Source organism: Kogia breviceps, chromosome 18 (assembly GCF_026419965.1).
Source record: "Kogia breviceps isolate mKogBre1 chromosome 18, mKogBre1 haplotype 1, whole genome shotgun sequence".
NCBI classification, from domain to species: domain Eukaryota; kingdom Metazoa; phylum Chordata; class Mammalia; order Artiodactyla; family Physeteridae; genus Kogia; species Kogia breviceps.
In genome coordinates, this window is record NC_081327.1 from 19,215,001 (window position 1) to 19,228,484 (window position 13,484).

Consider the following 13,484-nt stretch of genomic DNA (forward strand, 5'->3'; position numbering starts at 1 on the left):
CATAACCTAATATGTTAAAGTCTTCACTAATTCAGAATCTATAATTATAATAATTTGTCTAGAACTAGCTGAAATTCTTTGCACTAAGCAATAAAAGGAGAGATTGAAAGCAAATTAACAGTGCCAAGTTCTAAAGACTGTTTAAACTTGAAAAGAAAATCTAAAAACTCTTAACTTCAGCAGAACCATTTTCATCTAAAGATAAATGATATATTATTCACTATGTAGGACCAAATATTTAGAAATATTTAGGTAACAGCTTATGTCATTATATATATTTGAAAGGAATAAAGTTTTAAATGTAATAAAAATTATTTGCAAAGCCTAATAAAAGTTACAAACATCATTCACAAAAGCAATCTTTCTACCTAGCCATATACTCATATGTACTGAATAGAATCAGGCCTGTAAAGACAAGTCTCTTCTGAATCCTTTGTAACCACTCCATTCCAACCTCTCCTTTTGTGTGTTGGAATTTTTCAGTATTCTTTCAACAGTTTCAAAAGGACATGCCCCCTGGTGGAAATGTTCACAAACCTCTGTATAGGATCTCTCCTTAAACCAGTTCAAAGGTCTGTACTTCTGTTTTAACACAGAATGAATTCATGCACTTAATTTACTTTTTCCCCATACCTTATTAAAATAAAAACTAAGAAAAACAATTATGAAGGCATAAAGACAAAGATAATGGGAAAGGAGACAAGGAATATAACAGACAAAGGATGTCAACCAAGTTTTGGAAACTGGTAACTGACTTTGCACAACAGAAAAAGCTGAAACTGCAGCAGTTGTAGGACTTGGAGAAGGCTCCTCTCTTGGAAATATTTCTGAAGGAAAGGGTAAACTAAAAACAAATATCTGAATTAAAGTTTGAATGGAATGATTAGGTTCCAAACCCCCTCCTCCCAAAGCATAGCCAGGTAATTTCCCTCCCTGACTTAGCAAAAGATTTACAGCCTAGAGTGGTCAGCACGGACTGTGGGGAAGGGTGAAAAACCGAGAAGAGAACAGGAAATGTCTCGGTGAAACCAGTGTACATACTGAACCCTGAGACATCCAGCCTGGTTCTCAAAACACTAGGTGATGATTAGAAAATTCTTTTGTAGGATGCTAATTATCTCCAAAACTGATTTTTTTTGTCAATCCCTTAATGAGAAACATCATCTTGCAACTTTAACTCCCTACGGAAAAGCTATTAGTCAACAAACTCTGCCCACACAGTTTCCTAACAGTGCTTAACTCTTAGGTATGAATGGTTAGCCAATGATCACCAAATATTTGAAGTCTTCACTACAAATGCCAGAGAGGAAAAAAAAAAAAAAGTAATATGAAAGGAACAAAAAACAAAGGCAATGCATGAAGAAAATTCTAAAAGAAAAAACTCTAAAATCCGAAAGAAAGATTTTTATATCCACAAAACAAGAGTAGTATCTATGCCAAAGAAACATTCAAAGGACAGCAGAAAAACAAATAAATGAACAAAAAACAGAGCTCCTTGGAATTAAATTGTGCAGGAAAAAAAAATCATTCCATGATTCCAAACATAAAGTAGAAGAAATCAGGTAAAAAATTATAACAAAGATAAAGAGATAGACAAGAGAAGGAAATTATCAAAGAAATATTAAAAATTTCCCAAAATTGTAGGACATGAATCTCCACACTGAAAGGACTCACCAAACACCTAGCAAATGAATTTTTAAAAACTCTACACAAGGTATTTACCACTGTGGCACTTCAGATCATGGGGAATAAGACAGGAACCTAAAATTTCTAAAGAGAAAAAACAAGTCACATACAAAGGAAAGAAAATGGCATCAGTTTTTTACTAGCAACCATAAGACAGAAGGTCTTCAAAATTGTTTAAACTTCAAATTCTAAATAGACTAGTTACAAAAAGCAGGAGTATAAAAAATATTTTCAGACATGCAAAATTTCAAAAAATGTATCTCGGGCTTCCCTGGTGGCGCAGTGGTTGAGAATCCGCCTGCCGATGCAGGGGACACGGGTTCGTGCCCCGGTCCGGGAAGATCCCACATGCCACGGAGTGGCTGGGCCCGTGAGCCATGGCCGCTGAGCCTGCGCGTCCGGAGCCTGTGCCCCGCAACGGGAGAGGCCACAACAGTGAGAGGCCCGCGTACCACAAAAAAAAAAAAAAAATGTATCTCCCACATACCTTCCTAGAAAGTTACTAAAAGCTAAAACTTGAAAGGAGATGCCATAGTAACCAAGAAATGGGAATAAATAAGAGACAAAGATATGGTACAGTGATAAAGGAAGACACTAGGAAGATAGCCATTCTTTCAAATTCAAGATGGGAGCAAATATGAAGGACTCCAGTAAAGAAGTCTCTAAGAATAAAATGAAAGTGTTTGGTTGAATTAATGATAGATACATAACATTATGCAACAAACAAACAAAAAAAGCAGTTAACTTCAAATGAAAGGCTATTCAAGAATGGAAATGGAATTATATCTAAGAATGAACACTGATTAAACAAAAATTATAATAAAAATATTAAAACGATTGAGGAACAGGCAGAAGAACATGAGCTACATGTTCCCCTTTAATTATACACAGGCTAGATACTACATAAAATTGGAGAAAAAAAAATTAAGAAAACAAAATATGCAAAGTACTTGGGAAATATGCATAAAAAGAGCAAAGCAGAAGGTTAGCCTAAAGACTAAAAGAAATACCTCTAGGGAATGGGAACTGGGAGCAGACAGGGACAGAGAAGGATACTACTTTTTTACTATACGTTTTAAGGTATATGATGTTTTAAAGCTGTTTATGTTTATTCTGAAGATAAAACCAAAAATCATAAACTTATACTCTGTAACAAAATACCAGTGCATTTAAGATATGCCTCATTGAAGATACTAAAGAATACACATATTGCCTCATAAGATAAATCAAAAGTTTGTTGATGGCCATATCACATTTCCCATAATATACAGTCCACATGCACTTCAAGATCCTAACCTCTCCTACTTCTGAACAAATAAACTTGACTTTATTACTATGAAGATTTTAATCTAACGTCTTCAACCCAAATATTCTTCACCTAATCTTGTTTCTTTCTCTTCTTCATCGATATTTTCCAAAGCTACATTTTCTATCTATGCTTTGAATCTCATCACCTCCAGGATCTTCTCATTCCTTCCTTCCTCCACTTAATCACTCACTACATTTACTCACTACAAACATGCTAAGAAGTTTCCTACGCTCAAAGGAAAAGAAAATCTTCCCTTAAAACAACAAGGAGCAAAATTACACACTAAGAAGCTTCAAGCTTTCCCTGCCTCCCAAAAAACATCAAAAACACAAAAACTAACTAAAATATCTTAGATGGGCTCTGGAAAACAGACAAAGGTCTACAACCATGCAAACACCCAAACAAGAAAAAGCCACAGTCAAAATGGCAGGAAATTTCATGGCATTTTTACTTGCCTTTCCCCACCCACTCCCTAGTATGGAGCAGTTTTGGTCTGGAGAAGGTGGCAGCCCAGATCCCTGCCTGGACCACAGAGAACAAACTAGACTGTATTTGCAACATTCTAACCAGTCTGGGGGTGTCTGAAAAACTGGTATCTGTCTCACCTAAACCAGGCCTCAGGGGGAAGAAATTAGCTGGCACTGCTGCTCAAAGCTGCAGGAGGACTACAGTTCTGCAGATGCCTAGGCAAGAGATCAGAGGTTGAGCCATGCAACATACATCCTGAGGCTGCAAAGAGAAGTTGAGGTGAGAATCTTTGACAAAGTAAAATATTCAAAAGCAGCCATGTATATAGGGAAATCAAAAATCCATACACAGGCCCAGGAAAGACATGCTCAGAAAACACACAAAAGACAAAACTTTTCACTTTGGGTTGATACAAAGGCTTAAAGAATGCCTAGCTTATTAATGAAGGTCCTTCTCACCACTCTGCAAAGACTAGGAGAGGTGGCTGTGTTTTCAAATGCCCAACTTTCATCAAAAAATCAAAAAGCACACAGTAAACAGGAAAACATGGACCATTCAAAAGAAGAAAATAAATCTCCAGAAACTGTCCCTGAATAAACAGAGGCATCAGATGTACTAGAAAAGGACTTTAAAACAACTGCTCTCCTATGCTCAAAGAGCTAAAGGGAAATACAAAGAACTAAAGGAAATTTTAAAAACAATATATGAACAAAGTGACAAGACCCACAAAGAGAAATTATAAAAATGGGCCAAACACAAATTCTGGAGGTGAAAAATATAATAACTGAATTGAAAAATTCACTAGAGGGGTCAACAACATATTTGAGCAAGCAGAAGAAAAAAAATCAGTGAACTTGAAGATTACAGACATTTGACATTATCAAGTCTAAGGAACAGAAAGAAAAAAAATGAAGAAAAGTGAACTGAGCCTAAGGGATTTATGGGACATATCAAGTGGATTAATATATACATTAAGGGAGTTGCAAAAGGAGAAGAGAAAGAAAGTGGCAAAGAGATTATTTGAAAAAATAATGGCCGAACAACTCTTGAATTTGCCCAGACATGAATCTATTGATACAAATCCAAAAAGCTCAACTAATTCCAGGTAGAATAAACCCAATTAGACCCACACCAAGACATATAATCAAACTTTTGAAAGACAAAGAGAATCTTCAAAGCAGCAAGAAAAAAACTCATCACATATAAGGGATCCTCAATGAGAGTATCAGCAGAGATCTCAATAAAAACCTTGGAAGTCAGAACTCCAGTGGGCTGAAATACTTAAAGTACTGAGAGATTAAAAACTGTCCTTCACACATGAAGGATAAATTAAGACATTTCCAGACAAACAGAAGTTAAAGGAGTTCCTTATCATTACACCTGTCCTACAAGAAAAACTAAAGGGAATTCTTCAGGTTGAAATGAAAGGCCACTAGACAATAACTAGAATCCATATGAACATATAAAGATTTCTCATAAGGTAAAGGTGGGCAAAAATTTAAAATAGTATTACTGTCATTATGGTTTCTAACTCCACTTTTTATTTGCTACAGGATGTAAAAGAGAAACGCATAAAAAATCATTACAAATCTTTGTTAATCGGTATACAATATGAAGATATAATCTGTGACACCAATAATATAAAGGGGGCGACAGAGCTATACAAAAATAGCTTTTTTTCTAAGTGATTGAAGTTAAGCTGGAATCAATTCAAAATACACTGCTATAACCTTAGGATGGGCTTCCCTGGTGGCGCAGTGGTTGAGAGTCCCCACCTGCCAATGCAGGGGACACGGGTTCTTGCCCTGGTCCGGGAAGATCCCACATGCCGCAGAGCGGCTAGGCCCGTGAGCCATGGCTGTTGAGCCTGCACGTCCGGAGCCTGTGCTCCGCAAGGGGAGAGGCCACAACAGTGAGACGCCCGTGTACCACCAAAAAAACAAAAAACAAAAAAACCTTAGGATGTTGTAAGTAATCTCCATGGTAACCACAATCAAAATACCTATAAACTATCAATAAAGATAATGAGAAGAGAATCAAAACACTTCACTACAAAAAAATCAACTAAACGCAAAAGAAGGCAGAATGAAGGAAATGAGGTACAAAAGCTATAAGACATACCAAAAAATAATAAAATGGCAATGCCCTATAAATAGTTACTATAAATGTAAATGTATTAAAGTACCATGGAGTAGGAAGGCACAGATTATGAGAATGGATTGGGTGGGAAAAAAAAAAAAACAACAACAAGATCCAACTATATGCTGTCAAAAAGAGATTCACTTTACTTCTCAGGACACATATAGGTTGAAAGCAAAAGGATGGAAAAGATATTCCATGCAAAGAGTAACAAGAAAGAACTGGAGTGGCTGTACTAATATGAGACAAAATAAATTTAAAAAGGTTACAACAGACAAGGGGTATTTTATATTGATAAAAGGTTCAATCTATCAAGAATACAATTATATACTGAGAAATAAACCTCACCAAGGAGGTAAAAGCCTTGTATGCTGAGAACTACAAAACATTAATAAAGGAAGCTAAAGATGGTTCCAAAGATATGAAAAGATAACCCCAAAGAAATGGAAAGATAACCCATGCTCTTGGATTGGAAGAATTAATATTGTTAAAATGGCTATGCTACCCAAAGCAAGATTTAATGCAATCCCCATCAAACTACCCATGATGCTTTTCACAGAACTAGAACAAATAATCCTAAATTTTATATGGAATCATAAAAGATGCAGAATTGCCAAAGCAATCCTGAGGAAAAAGAACAAAGCAGGAGGCATATCCCTTTCAGACTTCAAACAATTCTGCAAAGCTACAATAATCAAAACTGCATGGTACTGCCACAAAAAAAAGACATATGGTTCAATGGACAAAATAGCCGAGAATAAACCCACAGATGTATGGTCAATCTTCGACAAAAGAGGCAAGAATATACAGTGGGGAAATAAACAGTCTCTTCAGCAAGTGGTGCTGGGAAAGTTAGACAGCCGCATGCAAATCAATAAAGTTAGAACACACCCTCACACCATACACAAAAATAAACCCAAAATGGCTTAAAGACTTAAATACAAGACATGACACCATAAAACTCCTAGAAGAGAACATAAGCAAACATTCCCTGACATAAACCGTAACAATGTTTTCTTAGGTCAGTCTCCCAAGGCAACAGAAATAAAAGCAAAAATAAACAAATGGGACCTAAGCTTAGAAGCTTTTGCACAGCAAAGGAAACCATAAACAAAACAAAAAGACAAGCTACGGACTGGGAGAAAACATCTGTAAATGATGCGACTGACAAGAGCTTAATTTCCAAAATACATAACCAGCTCATATGACTCAATAACAAAAAACAAACAACCCAATCAAAAAATGGGCTGAAGACCTAAGTAGACATTTCTCCAAAGAAGAGATACAGATAGCCAATAGGCAAATGAAAAGATGCTCATCATTGCTAATTATTAGAGAAATGGAAATCAAAACTACAATGACGTACCACCTCACACCGGTCAGAAGGGCCAACATCAAAAAGTCTACAAATAACAATGCTGAAGTGGGTGTGGAGAAAAAAAGAACCCTCCCACACTGTTGGTGGGAATGTAAATTGGTGCAGCCACTACAGAAAAAACAGTATGGAGGTTCCTGAAAAAACTAAAAATAGAGTTGCCATATGATCCAGCAATCCTACTCCTGGACATATATATCCAGACAAAACTAAAATTTGAAAAGATACATGCACCCCTATATTCATAGCAGCACTATTTACAATAGCCAACACTTGGAAACAACCTAAATGTCCATTGACAGATAAATGGATAAAGATGTGGCATATACATACAAGGGAATATCAGCCATAAAAAAAGAATGAAATAATGCTATTTGCAGCAACACAGATGGATCAAGAGATTATCATACTAAGCGAAGTAAATCAGAAAGAGAACAACAAATACCATATGATATCACTTACGTGTGGAATCTAAAATACAACATACATGAACATAGGTACAAAACAGAAACAGACTCACAGATATAGAGAACAAACTTGTGGCTGCCAAGCGGGAGGGGGAGTGGGGGAGGGAAGGACTGGGAATTTGGGATTGCAGATGCAAACTACTGAGTTGGCCAAAAAGTTCATTCGGGTTTTCCCATAAGATGTTACAGAAAATCCCGAACGAACTTTTTGGCCAACCCAATATTATACATAGGATGGATAAACAACAAGGTCCTACTGTATAGCACAGGGACCTATACTCAATATCCTGTGATAAACCATAAAGGAAAAGAATATGAAAAAGAATATATATGTATAACTGAATCACACTGCTGTGCAACAAAAATTAAGATGACATTGTAAATCATCTATACTTCAATAAAATTTTAAAATAAAGAATAAAATTGTAAAAATACACACATGTAACAACAGAACCTCAAATATATGAAGCAAAAATTGACACAATTCAAGCAGTTCTGCAGTAAGAATTGGAGATGTCAATACCCCACTTACAATAAAGGACAGAAGAACCAGAAAGGAGAACGATTAAGGAAAGAGAACTTTGACAGCACTATAGAACTAGACCTAACAGGTACATACAGAACATTTCACCCAACAGGAGCAGAATACATATTCTTCTAAGGGAAACATGGAACATTCTCCAAGAAAGACCATGTGACAGGTCACAAAACAAGTCTTTAAAAATTTTCACAAGATTGAAACCACACAAAGTATTTTTTCCAATCACAAACAAACAACAGAAGGCAAACTCAAAAATTTACGAACACGTGGAAATTTAACAAAACACTGAATTAAGCAATGGGTCAAAGTAGAAATCACAAAGCAAATTAGAAAATACCTTGAGATCAACAAAAATGAAAACACAATATACTAAAATTTATAGGACACAGAGAAAGCACTGCTGAGAGAGATTTATACCTGTAAACAACTACATTTAAAAAAAAGAAAGATCTCAAATCATAACCTAACTGTATGCTTTAAGAAACTTGAAAAAGAATAATAAACTATATCCAAAGCAAGCAGAAGGAAGGAATAACAAAGACTAGAGTAGAAATAAACAAAATAGAGGATGGAAAAACAACAGAGAAAAATCAAAAATAAAAGCTGGTTCTTTGAGAAGATGAACAAAATTGACAAATCTTTACCTAGACTGACTAAGAAAAAGAGAGACTCAAGTCACTAAAACCAGAAATAAAAGTAGAGATGCCTTTATAATCACATATAGAACCTGAAATGAAGTATGCAGTAAACCTGCAGGAGGAAGAATAAAAAGCAGAATCTTAAATTAAAAGTTAAATTTAAAAAACAAAAAGAAAAGTGAGACAATACTACTTATTTTACAGAAACAGGATTATAAAAGAATACTGTGAACAGTTGAATGCCAACAAACTGAATAACCTAGATAGACAAATTCCTAGAAACATGGACTACTAAAACTGAAATGAGAAGAAACAGAAAATCTGAGTAGACCTAGAACAAGTAAGGAGATTGAATCAATAATCAAAAACCTCCCAACAATGAAAAGCCCAGAACAGAGACTTCCCCGGTGGTCCAGTGGTTAAGACTCCACGCTCCCAGTGCAGGGGGCCCGGGTTCAATCCCTGGTCAGGGAACTAAGATCCCACATACTGCAACTAAGCCCACATGCCGCAACTACTGAGCCCCCGTGCTCTAGAGCCTGCACAATGCAACTAGGAAGCCCACATGCCACAATGAAGAGCCCACAACGAAGACCCAACACAGCCAAAAAAAAAAAGCCCAGAACAGATGGCTTCACAGATGAATTCTACCAAACAAAGAAGAATTAACACCAATTCTTAAACTCTTTCAAAATAGTGAAAAGGAAGGAATACTTTCTATGAGGCCAGCCAGACAAAGACACTAAAAGAAAACAACAGGTATTTCTCAACAGCAAAGAAAATTTATGGTCACATAAAAACGTGTACAAAAAGGTTTACACCAACTGTTTGTAAATGCCAAAACACTGGAAAGCAAACCCAAATGTCCTTCAATAGGTAAATAGAAAACCTGTGGTACATGCATGTAATGGAACACTACTCAGCAATAAAAAGGAATGAACCTTTTCATACACAGAGCAACCTAGATGAGGCATTATGGTGAGTGAAAGAAGTCTCATAAGGTTACCTAGTGCATGATTCCACTTATATGACATTCTAGAAAAGGTGATAGATCAATGGTTGTCAGGTCTTAGGGGTAGAGGTAGGGTGTGACCACAAAAGGGAAACATGAGAGAGTTTTTGGTGTGGTCCCATGTCCTAACTAAGGTATTCCTGTATCCTATTCTGTTTCCTGATTGTGGTGCTGGTGAAACAAATCTTTACAAATGTTGTAACTCATAGAACTGTATACCAAATAAAAAGTCAACTTTGCTCTGATAATTTTAAAAAATAAAAAAACTTTAAAAAGCTGGTCATATTCATGTTAAATGGCAAAATGCCAGATGTGAGCAAAAGGGTACGACACTGAGCTTGGCATCTTCCTCTTACAAATGATCTTCCTATGAGTCACCACCTCTAAATCCTTTTATTGTTGTTGTGTTAAATCCATTTTGTCCTGTATTTTGATTACTTTTTAAACATGCAATGACCTCCCTTCACCTTCCCCAATTACTCTGTTGACACTGAGGTAGATATGTTTAACCTCTTTATTTCTTCTGCCTTAAGAAAAAGAAAGTATCTTTTCTTAATAAATGTTAAGTTCAATAATATGCCTGAACAATTTCTTCATTTATAAATTATTATAAAACTGTGTGAAAACAACTTTTTAGAATTCATTTACCAAAACAGATTCTCAAACATAATTTATTATTTATGTATTCTGAAAATTATTTTAGATAAATATTGACCCCAAAAGTCATCGTTTTGGTCACTTCCTAAAACCGTATTTAACATTGGAAAGTGATTTCCCCCAAAATATTTTGCTGTTCTAGAGTTCTGTTCTATTCTATTAAAAGTATTCTTCCATTAATATAAGTCAAATTGATTCTAAAGATTTCTTTCCTGAAATATCCATATGAAAATCAAAGTGAACAAAACTTCAAAAGACTATGAACTGATTTCGTATCAGCAGTTATCCCAGTAGATAAAGAAAGCCTTCACCATTAAGAAAGGCCTTTAAAGAATTATGCCCATTCTCTTTGCTCTAATATACATGACTTACTTTAATGTAGTAATGCCAAAAGAATTATCATCGCCAGAAATTATACACAAGCCAAACAATAAGATTCTGATTAGTGGCACAAAAGATCAAAATATATATCAATTATAAACTTATAGGAGTTGATTTGCAATTAGAGTCTCCAAATATAGATTCCAGAATTTCACTGAGTAAATGAGTTCTCCAACTAGTACCCACTCATGTATAAGTGAAATAATTTCAGCTTTAGAAAACTCAGCTGTTTTCTATCTACATGACCTCATTTATACAGAAGGAGCCTCAAAAATTTATTTTCAGATGCATATTTAACTAGAAGGCTAAAAATCAGGTAGGGGTGATATTATACTATCAATTTAAGTATGCTATTACAGAAATAAGAACATAGATTAGATATTAAATAAACCTAATTTTAAAATGCAACTAAGCTAGCACCCAAGCCAACCCATCCAACTACACAACGTGTGTTGATATGTATAAATCAATAAACAATATCACAGATAAAGAAAACTAGAACTACCTCAATAAAATGAGGCAGAAACCTCAAACCACTTGTTTAAGGGTAACATTTTAGGTAGCATCTCTCCCCACCTGGCCTTTTCTTCTGTAAAATGGAAATGTGACTTCTTCCAAACCAAAACACACAGTTAAGAACTGTTTCTACTTTTGTAAATAGGTATTTATCTTAGTTCAATAAGGAGAAGGAGAAGGAAGTAAATTCCTTCTCTGTACTAAATAAAGTATTAAAAAGCGGAAGTCTATGAAAAGCATCTAAAACAAACCAATTATAAAATATAAAATGACCCCAATTCTTATACCTATCCAACTTCTACCTACAAAACCATATGTGATAACTTTTACACTTGGTAATTTCTGAAAACTTACTAATGTAGGTGACATTTCCAACCAGATGTTCCATTCTCCAGCCCACATTCTCAAATGCTGGATCTGCTCAAACTACCTCCAATTCGAAAGAAGCACAGATAACCTGGATATTTGTTATAGTTATCTAATAAATTAATGGAAGGTACTTTTAATAGCAAACAGTCCATCGGTGTGGCACTTTGTGAACCAATACACATCCAGCAAAGAAACATCATTTATAATTGGTACATACGTTCTTTCCGGTGCTCAACTAAGCCCACAGCCTGCTTTGCTGAACATTTTGCAAACCAATTGTCCCCAAGTAAAACAGTGACTTCATTAGTATGGACAAGTTTTCCTGGCATGAAGGCAAAGGGGCCAAATGGTACCTATTGTTTAAAAAAAAAGGGGGGGGGGGCAAAAAAATTAAAAACACTAAAAACTATATTTTATAAAGCAGCATTAAAAGCTCTGTGTGAAGGTCCTTTCCATCTCTACACTAGGAAACATAAAATGTCAATTTCATGGAAATTTAACATTATATTAAAATTTCACTAGGAAAACCTATAGAAAATTGTTTTAGGTTAATAAATCAATATTAAAACAAGAAAAGAGCATATTTACATATAGCATTCAGAGAAATTAGTGTTGCTTCTGAATGTTTACATTTTTTGCTCATTCATAAATCTAAATGAAAGCAAACTAGAAATAAAATGTTAAGTTCATAAAGAATAACTTTGATTTTTAAAAATTGAAAATTATTTCTGAGAAAACAGTCTCTTTTTTGAGAGAAACAGGAATAACAAATACATAGCTTTAAAGGTTTTACAAAATTTACGAAATATTTGAGCTGGTATAATAAAGAACAATACATTTTCAAAATATTTGGGCTAATTTAATTAAGAACACAGTCTTCATGAAAAAGAATATTTATGCAATGAAAGAATCTAATTCAGGGCTCATGAATAGACTGCTATGTCATATGAAACATCATGCAAACAAAAATCAGCAGCACCTTTTTATATAAAATCAATGTTCTAGGATTTAATTCTGTGAATTACAAAACATTATGGTCTATTCCTGCTCTGGCTAACAGGAAATGACTACATGCCATATTTCTGTTGTAATTAATTTTCTAACATAGTAAATTTGCATACCAAATATGTCAAATTTTATGCTAACATTTATGCCATAACATGATAATTTAATATATATCTGAAAAAAGGCAAAGTACATACCAAGTATTACTACAATTAGTGTATTATTATAAAGTAAAACAAAAACAAACCTTCCTTGCTATGGTAGCTACTTCTGATTAAGGCCATCAGGAAGGGAATTCATGAATCAATACACATAAAGCAAAGAAACATCTTTTTACTCTACACAGTTAATATCTTTACAAGAAACAGCATATTACTTTAAAAGAAACACACCAAACATACCATGATATTATAAGACAACTTATCAGGCAAGGTACTGAGTCTTTCTTCAAGGGCATTATAGTCATTATCTACTTTCTTCCTGTTGACAAAAAAATACCAAATACTAAATTAATACACAAATTAACAATTCCTCAAGTAGGCTATGTATCATAAGACAAGCTAATCAAACACCTAATTTTAGCAATTTAAAGATTAAAGTATTTTTTAATTTTAAAATCGTGTTTTTACAAAATTTAGCAATGGCATTATTCCACCATACATTTATCAAAGAATTAAGACTCTCAGGGACATTAGCTTTTAGATGTAGAACACACACATCTTGAGAATTAGTGTTCCCTAAGGTAGAGGATCATCTGAATTAAATAAAATTTGGAAATTAAGGGAGACAGTGAGTTTGGAGGGACACGGGCTCAAGATGAAGGAAGAAGTGTTGATAAAAGCTTTTGAGTTAATAAATACTGGTTTTGGAACCGAAATCACAAACACAAAATTTGATCAGATGCTTCAGTTCTCCTCGGAA

General features: G+C 34.7%; 1 protein-coding gene across 1 annotated transcript in view; it reads right to left on the minus strand.

Moving 5' to 3' along the window:
• URI1 (URI1 prefoldin like chaperone) overlaps window positions 1-13,484 on the minus strand; it is a 66,905-nt gene that overhangs the window by 15,099 nt on the left and 38,322 nt on the right. The window contains exons 3-4 of the mRNA XM_059044467.2: window positions 12,965-13,043; window positions 11,776-11,911 (exon numbers count right to left, since the gene is read on the minus strand). Of these exons, the coding sequence (XP_058900450.1) occupies window positions 11,776-11,911; window positions 12,965-13,043 (215 nt within the window). The remainder of the gene's footprint in view (window positions 1-11,775; window positions 11,912-12,964; window positions 13,044-13,484) is intronic.